Here is a 24,779-nt window from a genome sequence, read left to right on the forward strand (position 1 = left end):
TTGAAAAGTAAAGTCCTCTCTCGATGAACAAAAACAAAACTCTATAAGTCCCTCATAATTCCCGTCCTGCTATATGGTGCAGAGGCTTGGGCGATGACAGCAACCGATGAGTCGACGTTACGAGTTTTCGAGAGAAAAATTCTGCGAAAGATTTATGGTTCTTTGCGCATTGGCCACGGCGAGTATCGCATTCGATGAAACGATGAGCTGTACGAGATATACGACTACATTGACATAGTTCAGCGAATTAAAAGACAGCGGCTACGCTGGCTAGGTCATGTTGTCCGGATGGATGAAAACACTCCAGCTCTGAAAGTATTCGACGCAGTACAGGGAAGCAGAGGAAGAGGAAGACCTCCACTCCGTTGGAAGGACCAAGTGGAGAAGGACCTGGCTTCGCTTGGAATATCCAATTGGCGCCACGTAGCGAAAAGAAGAAACGACTGGCGCGCTGTTGTTAACTAGGCTATAATCGCGTAAGCGGTGTCTACGCCAATTAAGAAGAAGAAGAAGAACGTTGCTAAATGGGTAAATTGAGTTAGTAATTTTGTTAAACGACTATTATAGGGTAATAAGATCGGGTGGCGCTCATTATATGATAGCGCTGCGGAATTGGTTAATCTTCCGTCACTTCGCATAACTCCTTTAGGGCCAATGAATGGATTTAAAGTCAATAATGAACCTTTTTTATGTATTTGGATTTTACGGGTCAATGCATTATATTCTTCTCGGAAATGTGTTTTTTAGGTGTGAATAATTAACTTCATTCGGGTTGTTTTGAACTCTTCCGGGGTTATTTCGTGGTTTGAGTAATGAATTTCTCGCCTCTTTGGTGAGGCATTTGCGCAAAACCTAAATAGGTAAGCGATAACGCGAATAGCTCTGGGGAATGAGGAAAACCTTTCGAGTATATCCTCTTGGGTGGTTATCGCAAACGTCTTAACGGGTTTGAATTCCACGGTAGTGTTGTTTGTTTTCTCCGATGCTGGAAAACGCTCCTTTTCATGTTGTAGCCATTGGGGTCCATGCCACCAGAGGTTGCAATTAAATAGATCGGTGGGTGTACATCCTCGGCTTGCTAAGTCTGCGGGGTTGTCTTGGCTTTCCACATGGCTCCAATTATCGACTCCCACTTTCTCGGTGATTGCGGCTACTCGATGAGAAACGAAAGTGGTCCATGAACAGGGTGGTTTGTTTAACCAAGCGAGAACTATGGTTGAGTCAGTCCAAAAATAATTTTTATATTGGGTTAGGTGTAGTTGGGATAGGGTAGAGTTAACAAGGTTAGCTAGTAGAACCGCTCCACAGAGTTCCAATCTGGGTAGGGATACGGTTTTAATGGGAGCAACTCTTGTTTTTGAGACTAAGAGAGTTGTCCATATTTTGTGTCCAACGGAAACCCTTATGAAAAGTGTCGCGGCATATGCTTTTTCTGAAGCATCAGAGAAACCGTGGAATTCGATGGTGGCTGTTGGGTCAAAATGGGGCCATCTGGGTATTTCAATTTTATTTATGTTTTCATAATCCTTTACGAAACTGTTGCATCGATGAAGGGTAAAGGGCTTCAGGCTTTCATCCCAGTCAGTTTTATCTAGCCATATTTGTTGCATAATTATTTTTGCCGTAATTACTATTGGACTAAGCCAACCGGCTGGGTCAAACAATTTTGCTATGGCTGATAAAACTTCACGTTTGGTGTGTGCGGGTTTTTTCTCCATTGGGTTGACGAGGAAGAAAAATGAATCCTTTTTAGAGTTCCATTGAATGCCCAGGGTTTTGGTGTTCTCGGGTTCCGAAAGGTTTAGTGTTTCCGTTTCTAAAGATGATCCTCTGGAAGTCCCTTCAGAAGAATGTGTGGGTCATTGGAGGTCCATTTTCGCAGAGCGAATCCTGGGAGGTCTTCAGAGCGGAAATGAGTTCATCTCGTGCTGACTTTGCCGTGGTCAGGTCATGAGTTCCAGCTAAAACATCGTCTACATACATTTCCTGGCGAAGTATTTTGGCTGCTAATGGGTGGGTTTCTTCAACATCATCGGCTAGCTTCATGAGGGTACGGATCGCTAGATACGGCGCACAATTTATGCCGAACGTGACTGTTTGCAATTCGAAGTCTTCTATTGTGTCTTCCGGGGACTTCCTAAATAATATCCTTTGGAAACGAGTGTGTTTAGGGTCTACGAGTATTTGCCGGTACATTTTCTGAATATCCGCATTAAAAACGAATTGGAAGAGTCGCCAATTTGTGATCAGAATGACAAGGTCTTTCTGTAAAGTAGGCCCGATATGTAAGACGTCATTCAAGCTTTTGTGATTTGACGTGGGGCAAGATGCATTAAATACCACACGTAATTTCGTGGTTATACGATCGGGTTTAATGACTGCGTGGTGTGGTAAGTAATATTGGGTCGCTTTACCAGAAGGGTCATACTCCACTTTCTTCATTTGTCCGAGTTCCAAATATTCCATAATTGCTTTGTCATATTCTGCCTTCACTTCGGGTTTTTTAAGTAAAGCTCGTTCATTTCGGAGGAATTGGGCCAACGCTATATGTCTAGAGTATCCGATATCAATATTGTCGGGTTCTTTGAAGGGTAGGGTTACTATATAGCGCCCATTTGAATTACAACGGGTAGTTTTTTGGAAAATTTCCTCACAAATTTGATCTGATTTGGAAACTACGGATTCCTTTGGGATTTCCTCCACCTCCCAAAAACGTGTGAGTAGATTCTCAGGGTTCACTTTATTGTGAAATGAAACTATGGTGGAACTATGGGTGGGTTGGGTGATGGGTCCGGACAATATCCATCCGAATTCTGTCTCTTGAGCTAAGAGTGAACCTAGTACGTTTCGCTTTACTCCATTGAGTAAAATACTGGGATAGACATCACTACCGATTAGTATATCCACGGGTCTGGGTTTGTGAAATTGAGTGTCGGCTAATGTGAATCCAAGATTTTTAAGACACTGCTTTGGATCTATGGGGTATGAGGGTAAATTATCAGTTAGGCTATTTAGTATAAATGCCTGTGCTGATAGCTTATAATTGGTGTTTAAGGGTGAGCAAAGTGTGATTTCACAAATACTCGTTGGTGTTGCTGAAACTGCATTGTTTAGTCCGGTCACTTGGGCTGATGCAAAGTGGGTGGGTATATCCAAACTTCTTTGAAGTCTTCGAGATATAAATGTGGCTTCCGATCCTGAATCAATAAGAGCTCTCGCGGAATATCGTTGGCCATTAAGTTCTATTTGAACCATTGCAGTACCGAGTAATATCTGCTTCCTACTTGGATTGGGTGGGTCTTGGGTTGATGATTTAGTGGACTGTATAGTTGTTGTGTAGGATTGCCGAGTTGTATTTGTGCTTTGGGTGGGTGGTGCGGTACTGGAAGCGTTTTCAGGGTTCGAACTAGTGACGTTTGGTATTTCCGGAGTGGATTCAGGTCGAAAGCTGGATTCTCTGTGTATCAGAGTATTGTGTTTTTTGTGACACTTACGACACGAGAATTAACTCACACAGTTCTTGTAGCTATGTGAAATGGCCAAGCAGTTATAGCAATAACCAAATTTTTTGATTGTGGAGATACGTGTCTCTACATTCATTGCGAGAAATTTGGGACATTCTCGAATAGGGTGCTGCTTTTTGCAGAGCTTACAGCTTTCTGTATCTATATTTTGTTGGGTAAAGTTGAAATTAGTATTCCTTTGAGTATTAGAGGGTCTAGCTATTGGCGTTTCAGCCACGTTTGCATGAAAAGTGTTATATTTCTTTTCATCTGTTCTTTTAACCGTACCGGTGTGGAATGGGGGTAATTTTGCTACTGAAGCTTTGAAATTTCCAACAGATTCGAGGGTTTTGTATTTGTGGGTTAAAAAACTGTCGAAATTTGACCACGTCGGTATATCTGAATTATCTGCTAGGGTATATTCAAAGGTTTCGAGAGTTTGTTTAGGTAGTTTTGAACTACAAAGATATATCAATATCGGATCCCAGCTTTGTGTGTCAATCTCAAGGTTATTTAAATTAGTTAAAACGTTATTAACGGAACGTTGTAAGCTTTTTATAGCACAACCTGTTTCCTGAGTTACTTGGGGTAGGTTAAAAAGGGTCTTTAATTGGGTGTTTACCTGCAACCTCTTATTTTCATATTGGTCGACTAAATTTTTCCAAGCGAGTATGAAACCATCATTTGTTAGGGGTGCGTTTTGAATAACATCTTTTGCTTCTCCTCGGGTCTTCTGAGTAAGGTGAAAGAGTCTTTCAACGTTACTAATCCTTGGGTTACGGATATACAGGGCTGTAAACATATCCCGAAAGGTGGGCCAAGTTGTGTAATCTCCGTAAAAGATGTCGGTGTCGCATGGTGGAAGGTGAACTGCAGGAGCGAAATCCATCATTGTGGCTTCTGAAGTCCTTTCCTTAATGGGTTGGTTTGACACTTGTGTTTTACGCGCATCTACATCTTCGTTGATGGAAGCTAAGCAAGAGAGGTACATTCGATAACTTTTTTGATATTTTTCTTTCACTTTAAAGAAATCGATGGTTTCATGACTTTCGCGAGAAATTCTTCTGATCGCATCGAATGAGCGCTTTGCTTTTTCATAGAGCGAATTTAGTTCGACCCTTTTAATTTCTAGGGTATAGACCGAATCATCTTCACTTTGGGTCTGAAGATGGTCTTCCACGAATTCAATCAAATCTGTTGTTGTAATTTTAAAATCTTCCATTTCCATTTTTCGGTAAGATATATTTAATATTTGGGTTAAATGAGAAAAATAAGTCGCGTAGGGTTACGAAAATGTAAGAAAACAAATTTTAAAAACTTTTTGTATAGTGATTTATTTATTTAATTTCAAATTAATTTTATTGTTTTTATATCGATGGTGTCCGATTGTTAATATTTATATGAAATTATTAAATTTCCGATGATTCGTAGAAAAAAATCGATAAATTAAACTTTTGCAGGGTTTTGTATTTTTTCCTACTGGGTCACCTTTTTAATTTCCTACTGGGTATTTGTCTTTTGACGTGCTATTCGCTAGCAATTTTCGTCACCAACAAATATAATGCGGATGGGTGCGCTATTCGTAGGTATTAGCGAGTGTATATTTATTTATATGTAATTTTAGTTTAAGGAGAAGAATGCAATAGCCGACGGCAAAATATATGCATATATTTTATTATTGCACTTCTTCTCTTGGGTAAGTATATGCAGGTATGTATGTATATATAATAAAATAGTGCAAATCAACTTTTTGTCAACCCAATAAAACAAATAAATTATGCTTAAGTGTTCTTAAGGACACAATTTGGCAATTGGGTATTATTTTTTAACAAATATGATTTGCACTTTATATTATTATATTACCAAAAATGTCGGGGTATGTCGACGGATGGGGCCGATTGCGTTTAATTAAAAGATATTTAGTTTAGTTTTAACGTTATAAATTTCACTTTAATATATATTAGGGTATATATGTACTAGGATATTTCACTCGGACCACTATCTTGTTGCAGCTAAAATTCGCTCCCGCCTCTGTGCAGCAAAAAACGCACGCCACCAAACACAAGGAAGGTTCGACGTCGAGAAGCTGCAATCAAATCAGACAGCCGAACGATTTTCTACTCGGCTTGCACTCCTGCTCTCTGAGAGCACTCGTCCACAACTCCGTATAAGGGAACTGTGGGACGGCATTTCAAACTCCTTACGTACAGCTGCAACCGAAACCATTGGTTTTCCGAAAGTGCAAAAGAACAACTGGTACGACGAGGAGTGCAGTGTCTCAGCGGAGAGAAAACAGACTGCTTACCTCGCAACGTTTCGATCGACCACAACACGTGCGGGAGACAGAAAAAGAAAGAGGCTGAAATGCGTGAGTACGTAGAGCTTGATAAGCCGCTGGCCGACAGGGGTAATGCTCGAAAATTCTACGAAAAAATGCGGCAGCTTACAGAAGGTTTCAAGACCGGAGCATACTCTTGTAGAACCCCCAAAGGTGATCTAGTCACTGATGCCCAGAGCATACTAAAATTAAAAGGAACACTTCTCCAGCCTGCTGAATGACAGTGAATGCACAACGCCAGAAGAAGGCGAAACCGATTCCCCAATCGTTGACGATGGAGCAGGCGTTCCAATGCCCGACCATGAAGAAGTTCGAATAGCAATTGCCCGCCTGAAGAACAACAAAGCGGCAGCGGCCGACGGATTGCCGGCCGAGCTATTCAAACACGGCGGCGAAGAACTGATAAGGAGCATGCATCAGCTTCTTTGTAAAATATGGTCGGACGAAATCATGCCCGACGATTGGAATTTAAGTGTGCTATGCCCAATCCATAAAAAAGGAGACCCCACAATCTGCGCCAACTACCGTGGGATTAGCCAGCCCAACATCGCATATAAGGTTCTATCGAGCGTATTGTGTGAAATATTAAAGCCCACCGTCAACAAACTGATTGGACCTTATCAGTGTGGCTTCAGAGCTGGAAAATCGACAACCGACCAGATATTCACCATGCGCCAAATCTTGGAAAAGACCCGTGAAAGAAGAATCGACACACACCATCTCTTCGTCGATTTCAAAGCTGCTTTCGACAGCACGAAAAGGAGCTGCCTTTATGCAGCAAGGTCTGAATTTGGTATCCCCGCAAAACTAATACGGCTGTGTAAACTGACGTTGAGTAACACCGAAAGCTCCGTCAAGATCGGGAAGGACCTCTCTGAGCCGTTCGATACCAAACGAGGTTTCAGACAAGGCGACTCCCTATCGTGCGACTTCTTCAACCTGCTTCTGGAGAAAATAGTTCGAGCTGCAGAACTAAAAAGAGAAGGTGCCATCTTCTATAAGAGTGGACAGCTGCTGGCGTATGCCAATGATATCGATATCATCGGCCTCAACACCCGCGCCGTTAGTTCTGCTTTCAACAGGCTGGACAAGGAAGCACAGTACCCGCCGGGAAAACCAGAGGAAGAGGAAGACCTCCGCTCCGTTGGAAGGACCAAGTAGAGAAGGACCTGACTTCGCTTGGAATATCCAATTGGCGCCACGTAGCGAAAAGAAGAAACGACTGGCGCGCCCCTAATGGGTCTTTTGAAATTTTTCCTACATCTTTTATTTAAATATATATATGTATATTTATTTTTTAAATAAATTTGTCCTTATGTACTCACACATAAATCCAATGTTGGGTCGGGTTAGTTGTGTGGATGAATATCGTAATCCTGAGGAACCGAAGGGTGATTGAAAATAATATAATATCCTGAAGATCCGAAAGGTGGTTGTTGGGTTGGTGAATCCTGATGATCCAAACGATGGCTAATTGGGTGGGTTTATTTTAATAGGCAGGGGATCCGTCTCGAAGGACCAAAATGTCGGGGTTATCGACGTGTGTTTGCCGGTGTGCCAAATAAAATAAAAATTATTAGGACTTGGATAACAATTCAGATGTATATATTTGAGGGTAAGTAATATATGTATGTACATATGTGTATGTTAGTATATACAATTGTGTGGGTATATACTTATAATTTGGGTTATTTAGGATATAAATACAATTATTATATAACTGTATAATATAAATTGTGGTTTACTCATTCCTGCGTTGATCTTCAAAGATTCTGCTGCTGTTGTTACATTTGTCGCTGCTAATAATGCTGCTGCTGATACTGCTACTGCTGCTTTTTGGCGCCTGTGTCCGTCCGCTACTTTTGGTGATTCGTTTTATTGTGTGTTTCTGTTTGTTGGGTAGTTCGTTGTTATGTTGGCGCTGTTAGATTGTTTTATGCATTGTCCTCTAACTCATTTTAATTTAGACGAGTTAGGAGAACAATGCAGGGATGTGTTCATTTGGTATGAACAATCCACAATTTTACATTTAGGTATAAAACCGATTTTCATGCACGTACACATTTAGAAATCCATATCAAGTTGCTTCAAATCATTAAATTCACATATTCAAGTTAATTAACCTTCGTCATCTTACTCAAGTTGGCATAAAGCCAAAACGACAGTGCATTGGGAAAAATTACAGAACTTTACCTTTAGGTATAAAACCGATTTTCCTGCATTTAAATAATTAGCAATCCATATCGAGTTGATTCAAATCATTAACGTCACATATTTAAGTTAATGCACCTTCGTCATTTTACAGAAGTTGGCATAAAACCAAAACGGCGGTGCATTTGGAAAAATTCCACAATTTTACATTTAGGTATAAAACCTATTTCCTTGCATATACGTTTAGAAATCCATATCAAGTATTTTCAAATCATTAACTTTACATATTAAAGTTAATTTACCTTCTTCATCTTACTGAAGTTGGCATAAAGCCAAAACGGTTTTATACCTAAAAATTAATTAACCCTCACCATCTTACTCAAGTTGACATAAAGCCATAACGGCAGTGCATTTGGAAAAAGTCCACAATTTTACATTTAGGTATAAAACCGATTTTCTTGCATATATATATATATATATATGACGCTCCAGACGGGGCTTGCTCGAATAGCAATAAAGGCAAGCAATGATAATTCGGGTGGTGGAGCACGGTGCTCGCTCGTTCCGTTGATGTGGTTGGCCGTGGGGAAACGGTCGGCGCAAATTTATTCCACAAAAGTTAAATAAAACCCAAAAAGTTTCATATATGTAATATATGTATTTAAATATAATAAATTGGAAACACACTTACCACGTCTGTATCGCTAGGTTGTCGCAAAAGGAGAGAGCGCGCGCAACTTTTTTAGTTAGTGTTTAGTTGCGCGCTAATTGAAACTTCGAAAAAACTTCGAAAAGGAAGAAAAGAAAAGATTACTCTGTTGATACAGACGTGGCAAAACAAATTGGGCGGGGCGGTGTTAACATTCTCCCCGCCTTGCAGTATTACTGCAAATGCAGTTTATAATAAATTACTTAAAACTAACTTAACTAACTGGCTCCTGCACTTCCTCTTCCACGTCTCCTTTGCAAATGGGGTGGCCGACGAAACGAATCGAGTCTGGTTCGGTCCGGGAAATGCCGCTGAGATGAATCGAGTCTCAGTCGGTCATTGGCATGCCGCCAATTTGCATAGAAGTCACCACCTTCCGAGGTCGGCGAGACGACTCGAGTCTAACTCGATCCTGGGTAGGTGGTAAATGTGAGAGGCGTTGGCAGCCAGTGCACTTTGTTGTGCCGATGTTATACCACGTTAGATATTGTATATCCCAGCGTCGTATTTTGGGCGATGGTTTGACCCACTGCCGCTGGTTGTAACCCTGGCAACATGAGCCGGGAGTAAGCGTCCGTTCCAAAAATTACCGCGACTGGCGCTGACTTGTAGATCTCGGGCTAATCATAGAACGCACTATTATTAACCTTGTAGCAGTTCGCACACTTATTAAGGCGGTTGGTGACAGCGCACTTTCTTGCTGCCAAGGTAGAGTTGCTTGCCTATCCTTGATGATACGGCGTGCATCTGCTTGACGTCGAGCGTCTCGTCCACGCCTTCGCCTCGGATGGGGTGGCCGGCGGAAAGAATGGCGTTCCGCTCGGTCCGGGCAATGTCGTTGAGACGAATCGAGTCTCAATCGATCGTTGCCCTGCCGCCAATCCGAAAGGAAGTTACCAGCATGCCGAAGTCGGCGAGACGACTCGAGTCTGGCTCGATCTTGGGCATGTGGTATGCGGGAGAGGCATCGTTGGTCAGAGCTTTGCGTGACATATGACGTCGGTTGACATGGTTGAGAGGGGTCCGAATTCGTCGTGCCGATTCGTCGTATTTCCTTTGCAGCTGATACATGCTGTGCGTTATTTGCGCAAGCTGTGACAATTGTATCTTGTCACTTGTGATTGGGTTCTCTCCTGTTTCACTGGTGTGACATCGAGTCGTATCTCTTCGGGCACACGTTTCATCTCCTCGTAGAGTGAAAGCAAGAAGAGCTTATCTGGATCACAATTGTTCCGTCTTTTTGCTTTTGCGGATTCTCGTTGCATTGCGGCTGCAGCATGTTGTTGGCGGCACAACAGATGAGAATGCAGGCCGCCGTGGAATGCCTGCAGGTGTGGCATCGGATTGTGTTTTTGTGACGAACTGCTGCCAGATACCTGGTCACCGTTGTGCGATTGCATCCCAACGCCGGGTGCTCGAAATGCACCACCATGTGTATGGGGTGATTCGATGAGCCGGGCACATCAATTGTTTTGCCATCCTGTTGTATATGCTGCTGGTGTTGATGCTGCTGATGTTGTTGCTGTTGTATAAATAAAACATTAGTATTATTTTAATACAAAAATGGTTTTGTGATTGTTGGTGAGTTATTGCTGAATTTTGTCCGTCGCCTTTACCATTTATCTTCGTTTCTTCGGAGGGAACGGAACCTGTTAAAATCCAACCGAACACCGTACGGTGTGCATCGATGGATCCGAAAATTTTCGATTTTACCCCATTTAGTATAATTTTGGGGTAAAGATCTGCTCCGATCAACAAGTCAACCTTTTGACTCGTATAGAAATTATTATCCGCTAAGGGGATATTGGGTAACCTTTTAACAATTGAAGGGTTTATTGATCTGGATGGAAGCAGTCCAGTCAATTTTGGCAGTACCAATGCCTCCGCTTCTAGTCTTAAACTTTTTTTACGGGGCGAACCAATTGTGATCGAGCATACCGATTGAACTCGTCCTGATACGGTATTATTCAATCCTGAAACTCGCGCGCTGATCTTTTTGCTTGCCAGATGTAAGCGTTTTTGCAGACTATTGCTTACGAAGGTGGCTTCAGATCCTGAATCAATCAGGGCTCTGACAATGAAGGTGCTCTCGTTGTGACATATGGTCACCATGGCTGTACCTAAGAGCATGCTTCGACTGGTAGGCATATTTGAAACATTGGTCTTAATAGAGGCCACATGAGATTTAGTAGAAATCTCAGTAGGGTTTGTGCTGTCGGACATCTGAGCTATTTCCTCACTCTGATCCCGGTGAATAATGGAGTGATGTCTCTGTTTACATTTATTACAATTAAACATACTTTTGCAATTTTTGACTTCATATGAGTCCGATAAACAATTTAAGCAGACGTGAAGTTTTCTGACAGCATTTAGTCGTGCATTAGGCTGCATCTCAATGAATCTTTGACAAGTTTTCAAAATGTGCGATTGAGATGAACACAGTTTACATTTGATATTATTTGTCTTGGCGTGATGGGCATTGATGGGATTGGATCCAATCGTTGACTGCAAGGTTGGTATCGGACCTTCACCATCAGCCGACTTAATCTTGGGTTGAGTACCCAAATCGGCTTTGAGGTTTGATACTCTTTCAAGCGTTTTAACCCGTTTGGTTAGAAATTTGTCTTAGTCAACCCATCTCTGAATCCGAATCCAGAGATTGTTCCCAAAGCGACAGTGTATAGTCCGGCAGTCGGATAGAACACAAATACGTAAATGTGGCATCCCAACTATCTACATTGATGCCATGTATTTGTAAAGCTGAAATGCAGCTATTAATCTCCCGCTGTAAATTTCTGAGTTCGGTCTCAGATTCTGAAGAAATGTGCGGAAGCTTGAATAATAAATTTAATTGTGTGTTGACAAGCACTCGCTTGTTTTCATACGCTTTCATACCTACACAACAAATTATTCCAAGCCAATGCGAATCCGTCATTCGTCAGTGGCGCTTTCGAAACAATAGCTTTTGCTTCACCTCGTGTCTTTTGATTTAAATGGAATAACTGTTCTACTGGAGATAGCCTTGCGTTATTCCCATAAATGGCGGCAAATAAATCCCTAAAACAGGGCCATTGTAAAACATCGCCATGAAATATTTCGGTATCACATGGCGGTAAGTTGATGGTATACCTCACGGGTTCTACCGTTTGTTGTAACCGTTCAGGTTGAATCACCGTAGAATTTGAAGTAGGGCTTTGGTTGAAAGCCGTGAGGTTATGCATGTGTTCGCCCATCAAGGCCGCGCAACACACATTCGCGTGGTAACAGCTTGAATATTTGAGCTTAATGTCGTCAATTGAGATTGTGCCAGAAGGATCCACCTTTGGCAAACACAACTTGTATTCTGACTTTCCCTCTGCTCACAGAGATTTCAGTTCAGCTTGCTGTACTTCAAGAGAGTAGGCACTTTGGTTGGTTGCTGTTGGAGTAAAAGACTCCTCAAACTCCAGTAGAGCATCTGCAGCTGTGTTAAATGCTCTGATGGCTTCCATTGTGTAATTGAACCGGAACTGCAAAATGTTGCACAAAATCTATAAAAAATATTTGCAAATATGTTGCAAAAGTTCAAAAGTTATGGAACCAAACGCGGACAAACTACAAATTAGTAGTGCGTTGTTTCTCAGTGAAGCGTGAATTTTCGATGGCACAAAAAAAGAATAAATTTAGTAAACTATTTTCTCAAATTTTATTATTTTTTCGAATTTAATTAGAATGTGCTTGCTGGGTAATCGGCCCAAAGCACCTGTACTTGCACTTGCAAATTTAGTGAAGTATTTCCTCAAAGTATTTTTCCGAAATTTAGATTGCTGGTTAATTGACCCAATGCACTTGCACGCCTAGTCTTCGAATATGTATATACACAAACAAAATTGCTTTGTGCTTAATTGCTTTATTAAAATCCAAATACAAATACAGATACAAATTCACAAGCACTTCACTTTCACTTTTGTTCACTGGGTTATTTAATTTAACACTACACTATTCGTTTGTTGCTGTCCTTCTGGGATGGCTGCTACGCTGCTTTGCCTTTGCTGCTCTCCCTTTGCTGCTTCGCCTGTGCGCCTTTGCTTTTGCTGTTTGCCTGTGCGTCTTTGCCTGTGCTGCTTTGCCGGTGCTGCTCTGCCGGTGCTGCTCTCCCTTGCTTAGCCTTAGCTGCTTGGCTTTCTTGTTGTCGCTCACTTCAAAGTGTAAACACAATGGCTACGACAGACTGCAAACTACATCTGTCAAATATTTATTTATTTATTTATTTATAATAATTCATATAACAAAAAGAGTTTTATTATATCGGGTGATTTTTTAAGAGCTTGATAACTTTTTTTTAAAAAAAAACGCATAAAATTTGCAAAATCTCATCGGTTCTTTATTTGAAACGTTAGATTGGTTCATGACATTTACTTTTTGAAGATAATTTCATTTAAATGTTGACCGCAGCTGCGTCTTGGAGTGGTCCATTCGGAAAGTCCAATTTTGGGCAACTTTTCCGAGCATTTCGGCCGGAATAGCCCGAATTTCTTCGGAAATGTTGTCTTCAAAAGCTGGAATAGTTGCTGAATTTGGCTAGACTTTGGGCTTGACGTTACAAAAAAAAATAGTCTAAAGGCGTTAAATCGCATGATCTTGGTGGCCAACTTACGGGTCCATTTCTTGAGATGAATTGTTCTCCGAAAGTTTTCCCTCAAAATATGCCATAGAATCGCGAGCTGTGTGGCATGTAGCGCCATCTTGTTGAAGCTCCCATGTCTCAGCAAGATCACTAACAAACTTTATGTTGCCAAATATGAAGAGACTTGAACTTTGTTGACATGTGGTTTCAACAAGATGGCGCTACATGCGCACACGGCTCGCGATTCTGCCCTTGGCCGTTTTGAGGGAAAACTTCGGAGAACAATTCATCTCAAGAAATGGAGCCATCAAGTTGGCCACCAAGATCATACGATTTAACGCCTTTAGACTATTTTTTGTGGGGCTACGTCAAGTCTAAAGTCTACAGAAATAAGCCAGCAACTATTCCAGCTTTGGAAGACAACATTTCCGAAGAAATTCGGGCTATTCCGGCCGAAATGCTCGAAAAAGTTGCCCAAAATTGGACTTCTTCCGAATGGACCACCTAAGACGCAGCCGCGGTCAACATTTAAATGAAATTATCTTCAAAAAGTAAATGTCATGAACCAATCTAACGTTTCAAATAAAGAACCGATGAGATTTTGCAAATTTTATGCGTTTTTTTTTAAAAAAAAGTTATCAAGCTCTTAAAAAATCACCCGATATAAATACATAAACGCAGCACTGGCTACGAGGCCTTCAGCCGTCTTGTAATTATAACTAGGTGAAAAATTCTATTTGCTAAGGGTTAGTAAAGATGTAAGTTGCTTAAATATATTTTAACAAATCGTTGGTTTTTAAGAATCTATATACAATCATCACGTTTTTTTCTGAAGGTTCACTTAGTAGTTTTCATGAGATCAATGTTGCCAGAGTTGTGGGCTGTTGGGTGAAGCATCGGACAGAGTGTGAGTAAGTGTTTGATAGTAGCGGTGTCATCGCAAAGGGGGCAAATGGATGGGCTTTTACCCGATAGTAAGTGGGCGTGTGTTATGCATAGTGTGTCCAATCCTTAATCGAGTATATGTCTTCATTGCGCTAGTTGGAACTGTTGACGAAAATTAGATTATACGATTTCTGGCTGGGTTTATGACCGCGTAGTGATGTTTAAATGTTTTCCATTCGCTTGCGTTTTTGATGCCTTTTGTGCTTAATAAGGTTAAGAATGTCTTGCTTGGATGAGACGTAGTATGTTAAGGCAGGAGTCTTGGCTACATTTTTTCGCAGCGAGGTCTGCTAAGTGGTTGCCTGTAATACCAGCATGGCCGAAAGTCCACATTACTTGGATTTTCTGGGGGGCACCAATGACCGCGTCTCTGATAACTTCTATTATGGGATTGCGATTGGAAGGATAGCAGATCCTTCAGCGGTAATTACAGAGGCCGTTGAGGGAAGAAGCCAATTGCAAATAATTTCTCCTGTGGCAGTGACAACTGCTAACGAAGTGGAATCGGTGGACTTGGAGCCATCCGTAAACAATAACTGCCAGCCATTATTTGTGTAATTAGATTCCAGTTCAGCAAAGGTTTGTTGAAAGACTTCGTTTGGTGTGTTTTGCTTGGACAAAAACATAAGCTTATTCTGTAGTATTTTATCATTGATCAGACAGGGAGGATGTCGAGTGGTGAATTTGCGTGTTGCGTTACGTAAAATATTATTTTCTGCAGTGAAACTTAAGCATCTCGAAATAGCCGATTGTATTCTTGGAATTTTTCTTTTTTTCGTGGCATGCGTGATAGTTGTATTTAGTAATGGGTTGGTGTTCTCAGCCGTTTTCGCAAGAATTTGAAGCGAAGAATCTATAATTTTATTTTGGAATAGTTGGTAAACCAGATTCAGCCATTATCGTTTTTATTGGCGAGGTTGGAAAGGCCCGGAGACTTCGCCGTATTGCGCAATGGTAAGAGTGCATTTAAAAGGTTGATACTGCTTTTGGAGCAATTGCCATGAATGGGGGAGCCCATAATCTATTTTTGAAGTTAGCAAAGCTCTGACAACATTGACTAGTGTGTTCGGATGAATAAATGAATGCTTAGACGAGAGAGATATTTAACAATATTTAATCGTGCTAGCATTAACGAGTTTCTGACATATTTACAGTGAGCATTAAAATTATAATTAGAGTCAAAAATTAATCCTAGTATTTTCAGCTGTGTTTTACATTCGATGTTAGTTTGGTTGTGGGTTAGTGAAATACCGTTGCAATTTTGCTTCCTACATACATGAAGGATGTGTATTTTGTGTAAGGAAAGTGAAGCACCAGACTCCAGTGACCATGTCTCAATTCTGGCGAGTATATTAGTAAATAAGGATTGAGCTAAATTAACGTCAGAGACTTTTGTGTAGATTAGGACATCGTCAGCATAGATCTGGTGCTCAACTCCTTTGTAATTTTTTACCATCCTACTAATATCATCGAAAGCAATGATAAAAAGGAGGGCAGAAAGAGGTGAGCCTTGCGGCGTACCATTAGAAAGCGGGAGTGTTGAAGAAAGAAAACCATTTACGTTGACTTTGAGTTTTCTGTTTGTGAGAAAGTTAGTAATAAAACGTATCATATTCTGGCCTATTTTCCATTTTCTTAGTTGACGAATAATAATATGGGCTCCAATTTTGTCGAAAGCTCTGTGAAAGTCCAGAGATAGTACGGACACGTGGTTTTTGCTAGACAAAGCGTTAGTAATGAAGTAGTCTAGTTGGATTAAAGCATCTAACGTGCCTTGACCTTTTTTGTAGGCGACTTGATTCGGTGATATGAACTTGTTTCGCTGAGCATACCACATCAAGCGGTTAGCCACGATCTTTTCCAAAATTTTGCCCATACATGGAAGGAGGGAAATCGGCCTATAGTTAGCAAGTTCATCGGAGGATTTGTGTGGTTTAAGTATTGGTATGACACAGGACGTTTTCCAAAATTGTGGGTAGACACCAGTATTGAAAATTTTGTTATAAAGCTTTACCAATCGGAGCTTGAGGCTTTTTGGCATATGTCTGATAATTGGATAAGAAATTTTATCTTGCCCCGGGGACTTACCCTTAACGGTAGATGCAATGAACTCGAATTCAGACAGTGAAATGCTGGTTTCTATTTGTTTAGCAGAAAAAGAAAGAGGGGAGACAGAGTAGGAAGTGTCGGACAGTGTGGTGGTTTTAGAGGTTTGAAACTGTGTGCTGAATGAAATATCTGAGCTTGTTTCAGAATAGTGGTTTGCAAATAACTCGGAAATATCGGATGGATTGGTTACCAAACCTGCTGGCCCCTTTACGCATTGAATGGTTAGATTTCTAGGCACTCCAGAAAGTTTTTTTAAAGCGTTCCATATTAACTTAGGACTAGACGAAGGATTTATTTTGCTTGTGAAATCCTGAAAACATTTACGCTTGGCCTGTTTCGCGGAACGACGGAAAAGAGCATTGGCTTTCCTGAAAGATATTAAGTTGACTAGTGATCGAGCGCGTTTGTATTCATACCAAGCTGTCTGTTTTTTTGCCCGCAATTCAGCGGTTTCTTTATTCCACCAAGGAACACTCTTTGAACTTGCTGTTGGCTTTGTATGAGGCATGCTAACATTCGCTGCTGAACGGATAATTTTTGTTAACCTCGCACTTTCTTGGTTAGGGTTGTCAGATATTGGGGTATTATTGCCATTTATCTCGCAATGTGTCTGAAACTTCTCCCAATCAGCGTAATCAGTTTTGAATACCTTATTTATTTTGTGATTTTTAGTTGTTGAACCTAGGTGCAATTTTAGTACAATGGGGAAGTGATCGCTTCCGTGCAGGTGATCGAGTATACTCCATTCGCACTGTGTGGCAAGTGTGTCGGTGCACATTGTAAGATCTACATGGGAAAAAGTGGAGTGAGTGGAAAAGTGTGTCGCGGATCCGTTATTCAAACATATTAAGTTAGAGGAAAGTAAAGTGTCTTCAATGCATTTGCCCCTCTTGTTGGCTATTGGAGAGCCCCATAGTGGACTCCATGCATTAAAATCACCAGCGAAAATTAAAGGAGCTTGGTTGATTAATTGCAGGATGTCTGTACTGGTGAAATGTTCATCTGGTGCAATATAGGTGCAGATAATGGTGATTTTTTTTAACTAAGATAATTTCGATCGACATAGCCAGCAAGTTGGATTGAATGGCATTAATTTTGTGTGGAATATCTCTTCATATGAGGATCGCAATACCTCTTTTACCTGTGCTAATATGTGGAAGATTGTGAAACATGCCAATGTACTGCTTAGGAGTAAAAGCCGACAAGTTGAAAGAGATGTGAGTTTCATTTAAGAGTATAATAGCTGGGGAATGATCTTGTATTAATAATTGAAGCTCATTGTAATTATTAGTGTAGCCGCTTAAATTCCATTGCAATAATGGAATCATAAGATCTATGTAGGAAAAAAAGATAAAGGGAAATAGAAGAGAGCTAGAATATCAACTCGAATGAGCAGTCAGTTGAAGCTGAGTGTCACCAATTGAGTACTAGTTCAAAAGAGAGTAATGGCTAAGCGTATTTATTCAGAGTCAATTTCTATTTGTTCAGTATGTTGAGTAGAGTATTGATTATCGTTGGAATTGCTTGTTGTTGGAAAGAGATTTTCGTGATTAGGTGGATTAGACTGCACGGTAGTATTGGTAGTAGTGTTGTTGAAGTCAGTATATTTATTAAGCTAGTTTAAGGAGTTGTTTAAGTTAGAAATGAGAGAGGCTGTTGTTGGACTGAAAAGTTTGGGATTTAAGAAAGAGGCTTGTTGGGTACAGTTGTCGCTAATATTTTTAGCTGAATGTGAGACGTTGTTGTAGTCTGAACTGATCGATGCAGGCTTGTTGATGGAAATATGTTTGTTGTTGTAGTTAAAGAGTTTATTGATGAGTTGGGAGCAGAGGTGACCTCTGCGTTTTGTTTTGATGTACTAGGCAAGTCATTGTCGGCAATTCTATGAGTATTTTTAGATTTTGTGAGATTGTTGATGGCTGAAATTTTTGTTGGTGTGGTGGATACAAAGGATACCTCTTTTGTAGATTGAAGGACATGTGCAAAGCTAGCAGTGAGGGAAGGGAGGGAAGTATTTTCTCTATACTTTTTAAGGGCTTCGTGCATACTGCACTTTTCTAGTGTCTTTATTTTTAAAATTCCTTTGGTTTGCATATACTTTGGACACTTATAGTCCGAAGAACGATGCTCGCCAGAACAATTCGCACACATGACTCGGATGCAGTCATTATCGTGTGGAGAAGGGAAATTGCAAGTTTCGCATGTTGGGGAACCCTTACAATGTTTTTGCGTATGACCCAATTTTTGGCATGACCTGCAGCGCATTCGATTAGGCACGTATGGTCGCACAGAGGTCATCCTCCATGCGATGTCTATTTTGTTTGTAAGGGAATAACTGTTGAATGATATTAGCATAACACTAGTAGGCTTTATAACACCTTCAACTTTGCGAGTGAACTTATAAACCGCGGAAACTTCGTAAGAACTCAGTCCTTCTATTATTTCGCTTTCAGGCACATCGTTTAAAAACGGTGCATAAATGGTGCCTTTGTTAGAATTAAGATGTTGATGATAGCTAGCGCTAACAGCGCCAATGTTGAAAAGACATTTCGTTATTATAAACTTTTCTGCTACTTGCTTATTTTTCACTAGCAGTAATAGGCTGCCGTCGCGTAATTCACTAATTTTGTTTATATCTTTGCTCACGGTAAGTAAGGCATTGTAAACACGAAAACAAGAAACCTTCGAAAGGGGTGTAGAATTCTCGTCGGATTTAATCACAATATACTTTGGATCATCACCTTTTATTGGCGGTAAGTCAGGAAAAGCATCTTGCAGTTTTTGATACGATTTTTTACGTTTTGGTTGGGGACCTTGGGCCAGCGCAGCAAACCTGTTGTCCCCGAACTGGAAGCCCGCCGGGGGCATAGTGGAAAAGATATAATACACTGATATAAGTATTGGATTATATTTCTCACTTAAAATAAGTATTAATCGCGTTACTTAAGTAAGCAGACCTTAGTGCAAAAAAAAAGAACACCAAAAGAGAGCTATATGAATAGCTATAAACTCAGAGAAAGACGCTAACACAACTGCTCAGTACGAGGTTTAGTCGGTGACTGCGGCTGTCAAATATTAAAATACAGACGTTCTTATGGGCAGTGTTATTTTGACAGCTGCACGACTACACGACTGCAGGCCGACAGTTGTCGTTCTCGCTAACTTCAATATCCTTCTATTTTTGCCAACGACAGTACGACGACAGTAGAGTTGACAGTAGAATGGAAGATAGAAAGAGGAGGTAGAGTGGTGATGCCACTAATATGTAAAATGTAAAATTATTCACAGCTCTAACAAACTTGATGTTATTTTACAAATAAAAGCATAAAATAGCTATATTATAGCTCTATTATATCATTTGTAATAACAAGTGATAATTTAAAGCAAAAATATTTACCTATTTACTTATTTTTTGCATAAAAAAATTTCACTTTGAACAAAATATTAAAATTTCATTGAAGTGAAAGGTATTAGTATGGCCACAACGAAATTGTGTACATGCAAAATGGACAACTGCGTTGTTTTGGTGTACATGCCGGCCATTGTGTTGTTGTTGCTTCTCAAAATGTACATGTAGTAAGATGAACAACGACGTTTTCAGTTCACTGTCGTGCCGCTGCAGTCTGTCGTAGCCATTGTGTTTACACTTTCACTTTTTCTAATTTCTCACTTCACTTGTAAATTTGTAATTTTGTTTTTTTTTTGTTTGCACTCGCGAAACTGCAGCTGCGTTATTGCTGCTTGCCTTTATTGCTATTCGAGCAATATATGGAAAGGCAGAGTTGAGCGACTAGACTCAAATTAACCACAAGAAAACACAAAAAAACCGAGAGAGATTGTTGACGCTTCAGACGAGGTTTGTGCGTCCAAGAAATTTAAAATTTTATTCGGATAACAGTGTGTGTGGTTTTTGTTTTTTTTTTTACAAAGTGAAATATTCAGTGCATTTGCCAGGTGTATTTGTTGCTGTACTTAAATGAAGTAGAATACTACCTGCAATCTTGTGCGTTGATTTTGTGGGTAGAGTGCCAAAAATAAGTTTTGGTCTCCACTTCACACAGCACAATGTGTTTTGTACATAAATGATGCACAAATTAACCAATCTATTGCCTTTTAGCTTGCAGAGCACAAATCCAAAATATGTTTGGCTGTAACTTGCGTGTTGCTATATTAGGCACATTATGCACTTTCACTTTAAATAAAAATCAACTTGTTACCTGTTATCCGGCTCGAAGGACCAATGATAATTCGGGTGGTGGAGCACGGTGCTCGCTCGTTCCGTTGATGTGGTTGGCCGTGGGGAAACGGTCGGCGCAAATTTATTCCACAAAAGTTAAATAAAACCCAAAAACTTTCATATATGTAATATATGTATTTAAATAAATAAATTGGAAACACACTTACCACGTCTGTATCGCTAGGTTGTCGCAAACGAAGAGAGCGCGCGGACTTTTTTAGTTAGTGTTTAGTTGCGCGTTAATTGAAACTTCGAAAAAACTTCGAAAAGGAAGAAATGAAAAGATTACTCTGCTGATACAGACGTGGCAAAAGAAATTGGGCGGGGTGGCGTTAACATACCGACTTTCTTGAATGTACACATTTAGAAATCCAAATCAAGTTGCTTCAAATCATTAGCTTAACAGATTAAAGTTATCTAACCTTCTTCATCTTACTGAAGTTGACATAAAGCCAAAACGGTAGTGCATTTGGAAAATTCCAGAATTTTACATTTAGGCATAAAACCGATTTTCTTGCATGCAGACATTTAGAAATCCATATCAAGTTGCTTCAAATCATTAGCTTCACATATTAAAGTTAATTAACCTTCTTCATCTTACAGAAGTTGGCATAAAGCCAAAACGGCAGTGCATTTGGAAAAATTCCAAAATTTTACATTTAGGTATAAAACCGATTTTCTTGCATATACACATTTAGAAATCCACAACGAATTGCTTTAAATCATAAGCTTCACATATTAAAGTTAATTAACCCTCATCATCTTACTCAAGTTGACATAAAGCCATAAAGGCAGTGCATTTGAAAAAAATTCCATAATTTTACATTTAGGTATAAAACCGATTTTCTTGCATATACACATTTGAAAATCTATGTCAAGAGGCTTCAAATCTAAGCTTCACATATTAAGGTTAATTTACCTTCATCATCTTACAAAAGTTGGCATAAAGCTAAAACGGTTTTATACCTAAAAGATAATTAACCCTCACCATCGTAATCAAGTTGACATAAAGCCATAACGGCAGAGCATTTGGAAAAATTCCAGAATTTTACATTTAGGTATAAAACCGCTTTTCTTGCATGTACACATTTAGAAATTCATATCAATTTGCTTCAAATCATTAGCTTCAGATATTAAAGTTAATTAACCTTCTTCATCTTACTGAAGTTGGCATAAAGCCAAAACGGCAATGCATTTGGAAAATTCTAGAATTTTACATTTGGGTATAAAACCGATTTTCTTGCATATAAACATTTAGAATCTGTGTTGAATGGCTTCAAATCATTCTTCTTCTTCTTCTTCTTAATTGGCGTAGACACCGCTTACGCGATTATAGCCGAGTTTACAACAGCGCGCCAGTCGTTTCTTCTTTTCGCTACGTTGCGCCAATTGGATATTCCAAGCGAAGCCAGGTCCTTCTCCACTTGGTCGTTCCAACGAATATTTTCAGAGCTGGAGTGTTTTCGTCCATCCGGACAACATGACCTAGCCAGCGTAGCCGCTGTCTTTTAATTCGCTGAACTATGTCGATGTCGTCGTATATCTCGTACAGCTCATCGTTCCATCGGATGCGATATTCGCCGTGGCCAATGCGCAAAGCACCATAAATCTTTCGCAGAATTTTTCTCTCGAAAACTCGTAACGTCGACTCATCGGTTGCTGTCATCGCCCAAGCCTCTGCAACCATATAGCAGGACGGGAATTATGAGCGACTTATAGAGTTTAGCTTTTGTTCGTCGAGAGAGGACTTTACTTTTCAATTGCCTACTCAGTCCGAAGTAGCACCTGTTGGCAAGAGCAATCCTGCGTTGGATTTCCAGGCTGACATTATTAGTGGTGTTAATGTTGGTTCCTGGGCAAATAGACGAAATTATCTACAACTTCAAAGTTATGACTGTCAACAGTGACGTGAGAGCCAAGTCGCGAGTGCGACGACTGTTTGTTTGATGACAGGAGATATTTCGTTTTGCCCTCGTTCACTACCAGACCCATTTTCTGTTTCCTTGTCCAGCCTAGAGAAAGCAGAACTAACGGCGCGGGTGTTGAGGCCGATGATATCAATATCGTCGGCATACGCCAGTAGCTGTACACTCTTATAGAAGATGGTACCTTCTCTTTTTAGTTCTGCAGCTCGAACTATTTTCTCCAGGAGCAGGTTGAAGAAGTCGCACGATAGGGAGTCGCCTTGTCTGAAACATCGTTTGGTATCGAACGGCTCGGAGAGGTCCTTCCCGATCCTGACGGAGCTTTTCGTGTTACTCAACGTCAGTTTACACAGCCGTATTAGTTTTGCGGGGATACCAAATTCAGACATCGCGGCATAAAGGCAGCTCCTTTTCGTGCTGTCGAAAGCAGCTTTGAATTCGACGAAGAGGTGGTGTGTGTCGATTCTTCTTTCACGTGTCTTTTCCAAGATTTGGCGCATGGTGAATATCTGGTCGGTTGTTGATTTTCCAGCTCTGAAGCCACACTGATAAGGTCCAATCGGTTTGTTGACGGTGGGCTTTAATCTTTCACACAATACGCTCGATAGAACCTTATATGCGATGTTGAGGAGGCTAATCCCACGGTAGTTGGCGCAGATTGTGGGGTCTCCTTTTTTATGAATTGGGCATAGCACACTTAAATTCCAATCGTCGGGCATGCATTCGTCTGACCATATTTTAGAAAGAAGCTGATGCTTGCTCCTTATCAGTTCTTCGCCGCCGTGTTTGAATAGCTCGGCCGGCAATCCGTCGGCCGCTGCCGCTTTGTTGTTCTTCAGGCGGGCAATTGCTATTCGAACTTCTTCATGGTCGGGCAATGGGACGTCTGCTCCATCGTCATCGATTGGGGAATCGGGTTCGCCTTCTCCTGGCGTTGTGCGCTCACTGCCATTCAGCAGGCTGGAGAAGTGTTCCCTCCATAATTTAACTATGCTCTGGGCATCGGTCACTAGATAACCTTTGGGTACATACAAGAGTATGGTCCGGTCTTGAAACCTTCTGTAAGCCGCCGCATTGTTTCGTAGAATTTTCGAGCATTACCTCAGTCGGCCAGCTTATCAAGCTCTTCGTACTCACGCATTTCAGCCTCTTTCTTTTTCTGTCTACAAATGCGTCTCGCTTCCCTTTTCAACTCTCGATATCTATCCCATCCCGCACGTGTAGTGGTCGATCGCAACGTTGCGAGGTAAGCAGTCTGTTTTCTCTCCGCTGCGACACGGCACTCCTCGTCGTACCAGCTGTTCTTTTCCACTTTCCGAAAACCAATGGCTTCGGTTGCAGGTGTACGTAAGGAGTTTGAAATACCGTCCCACAGTTCCCTTATACCGAGTTGTTGACGAGTGCTCTCAGAGAGCAGGAGTGCAAGCCGAGTAGAAAATCGTTCGGCTGTCTGTTGTGATTGCAGCTTGTCGGCGTCGAACCTTCCTTGTGTTTGTTGGCGTGCGTTGTTTGCTGCTCAGAGGCGGGTGCGAATCTTGGCTGCAACAAGATAGTGGTCCGAGTCGATGTTAGGACCCCGGAGCGCACGCACATCTAAAACACTGGAGACGTGTCTTCCGGCTATCACAACATGATCGATCTGGTTGGTGGTTTTTCGATCCGGAGAGAGCCAGGTGTCTTGATGAATCTTTTTATGGTGGAATCTAGTACTACAGATAACCATATTTCGGGCCCCCGGCGAAGTCAATCAGCCTCAACCCATTTGGGGATGTTTCAGCGGAGTGAATGATAGCACTCGGCGACGGAGTCTCTCTCCCACCACGAATCCAACACCAAACTTGCGCTCCTTTATATGGCCACAGTAGTAAATGTCACAAGGACATACTCGTGTCTGTCCCTGTCCCGTCCATCGCATTTCTTGGACGGCGGTGATGTCAGCCTTTATTTTCGCGAGGACATCATTCAGCTCGGCAGCGGCACCTTCCCTATTAAGGGTCCGGACATTCCAGGTGCATGCCCTCAAATCGTAGTCCTTATTTCGTTTGCCATGGTCGTCATCAAAAGGGGGTCCCTCATCCGAGGCTGCCGTTTAGATTTGATTGGTGGGGCTTTTCACGTGGCGGGTCCCAAACCCAGCGCACAACCCTGCGGAGGGGATGTTTTGCCTTCTCACATTAGCTCGCCTTCGAACGGATGTTCTTAGGCTACCCAGAGGATACTTGGTCAAAGACCGGAAGTAGTGAGCTGCTTGAGCCA

The 24,779-nt window shown here is 41.1% G+C and overlaps 1 protein-coding gene across 1 annotated transcript; it reads right to left on the reverse strand.

Annotated features, from left to right (window-relative positions):
- Window positions 1-1,842: 1,842 nt before the first annotated feature.
- LOC120781940 lies at window positions 1,843-10,849 on the reverse strand. Its single transcript, XM_040114107.1, has 3 exons — window positions 10,640-10,849; window positions 10,078-10,223; window positions 1,843-3,457 (listed from the first exon to the last, which is right to left on the reverse strand). Exons 1-3 carry the CDS (start codon window positions 10,847-10,849, stop codon window positions 1,843-1,845), a joined length of 1,971 nt encoding a protein of 656 aa, XP_039970041.1.
- Between the last annotated feature and the right edge of the window lie 13,930 nt (window positions 10,850-24,779).

The sequence above is a fragment of the Bactrocera tryoni genome, unplaced genomic scaffold, assembly GCF_016617805.1.
Source record: "Bactrocera tryoni isolate S06 unplaced genomic scaffold, CSIRO_BtryS06_freeze2 scaffold_751, whole genome shotgun sequence".
In the NCBI taxonomy this organism is placed as follows: Eukaryota; Metazoa; Arthropoda; class Insecta; order Diptera; family Tephritidae; genus Bactrocera; species Bactrocera tryoni.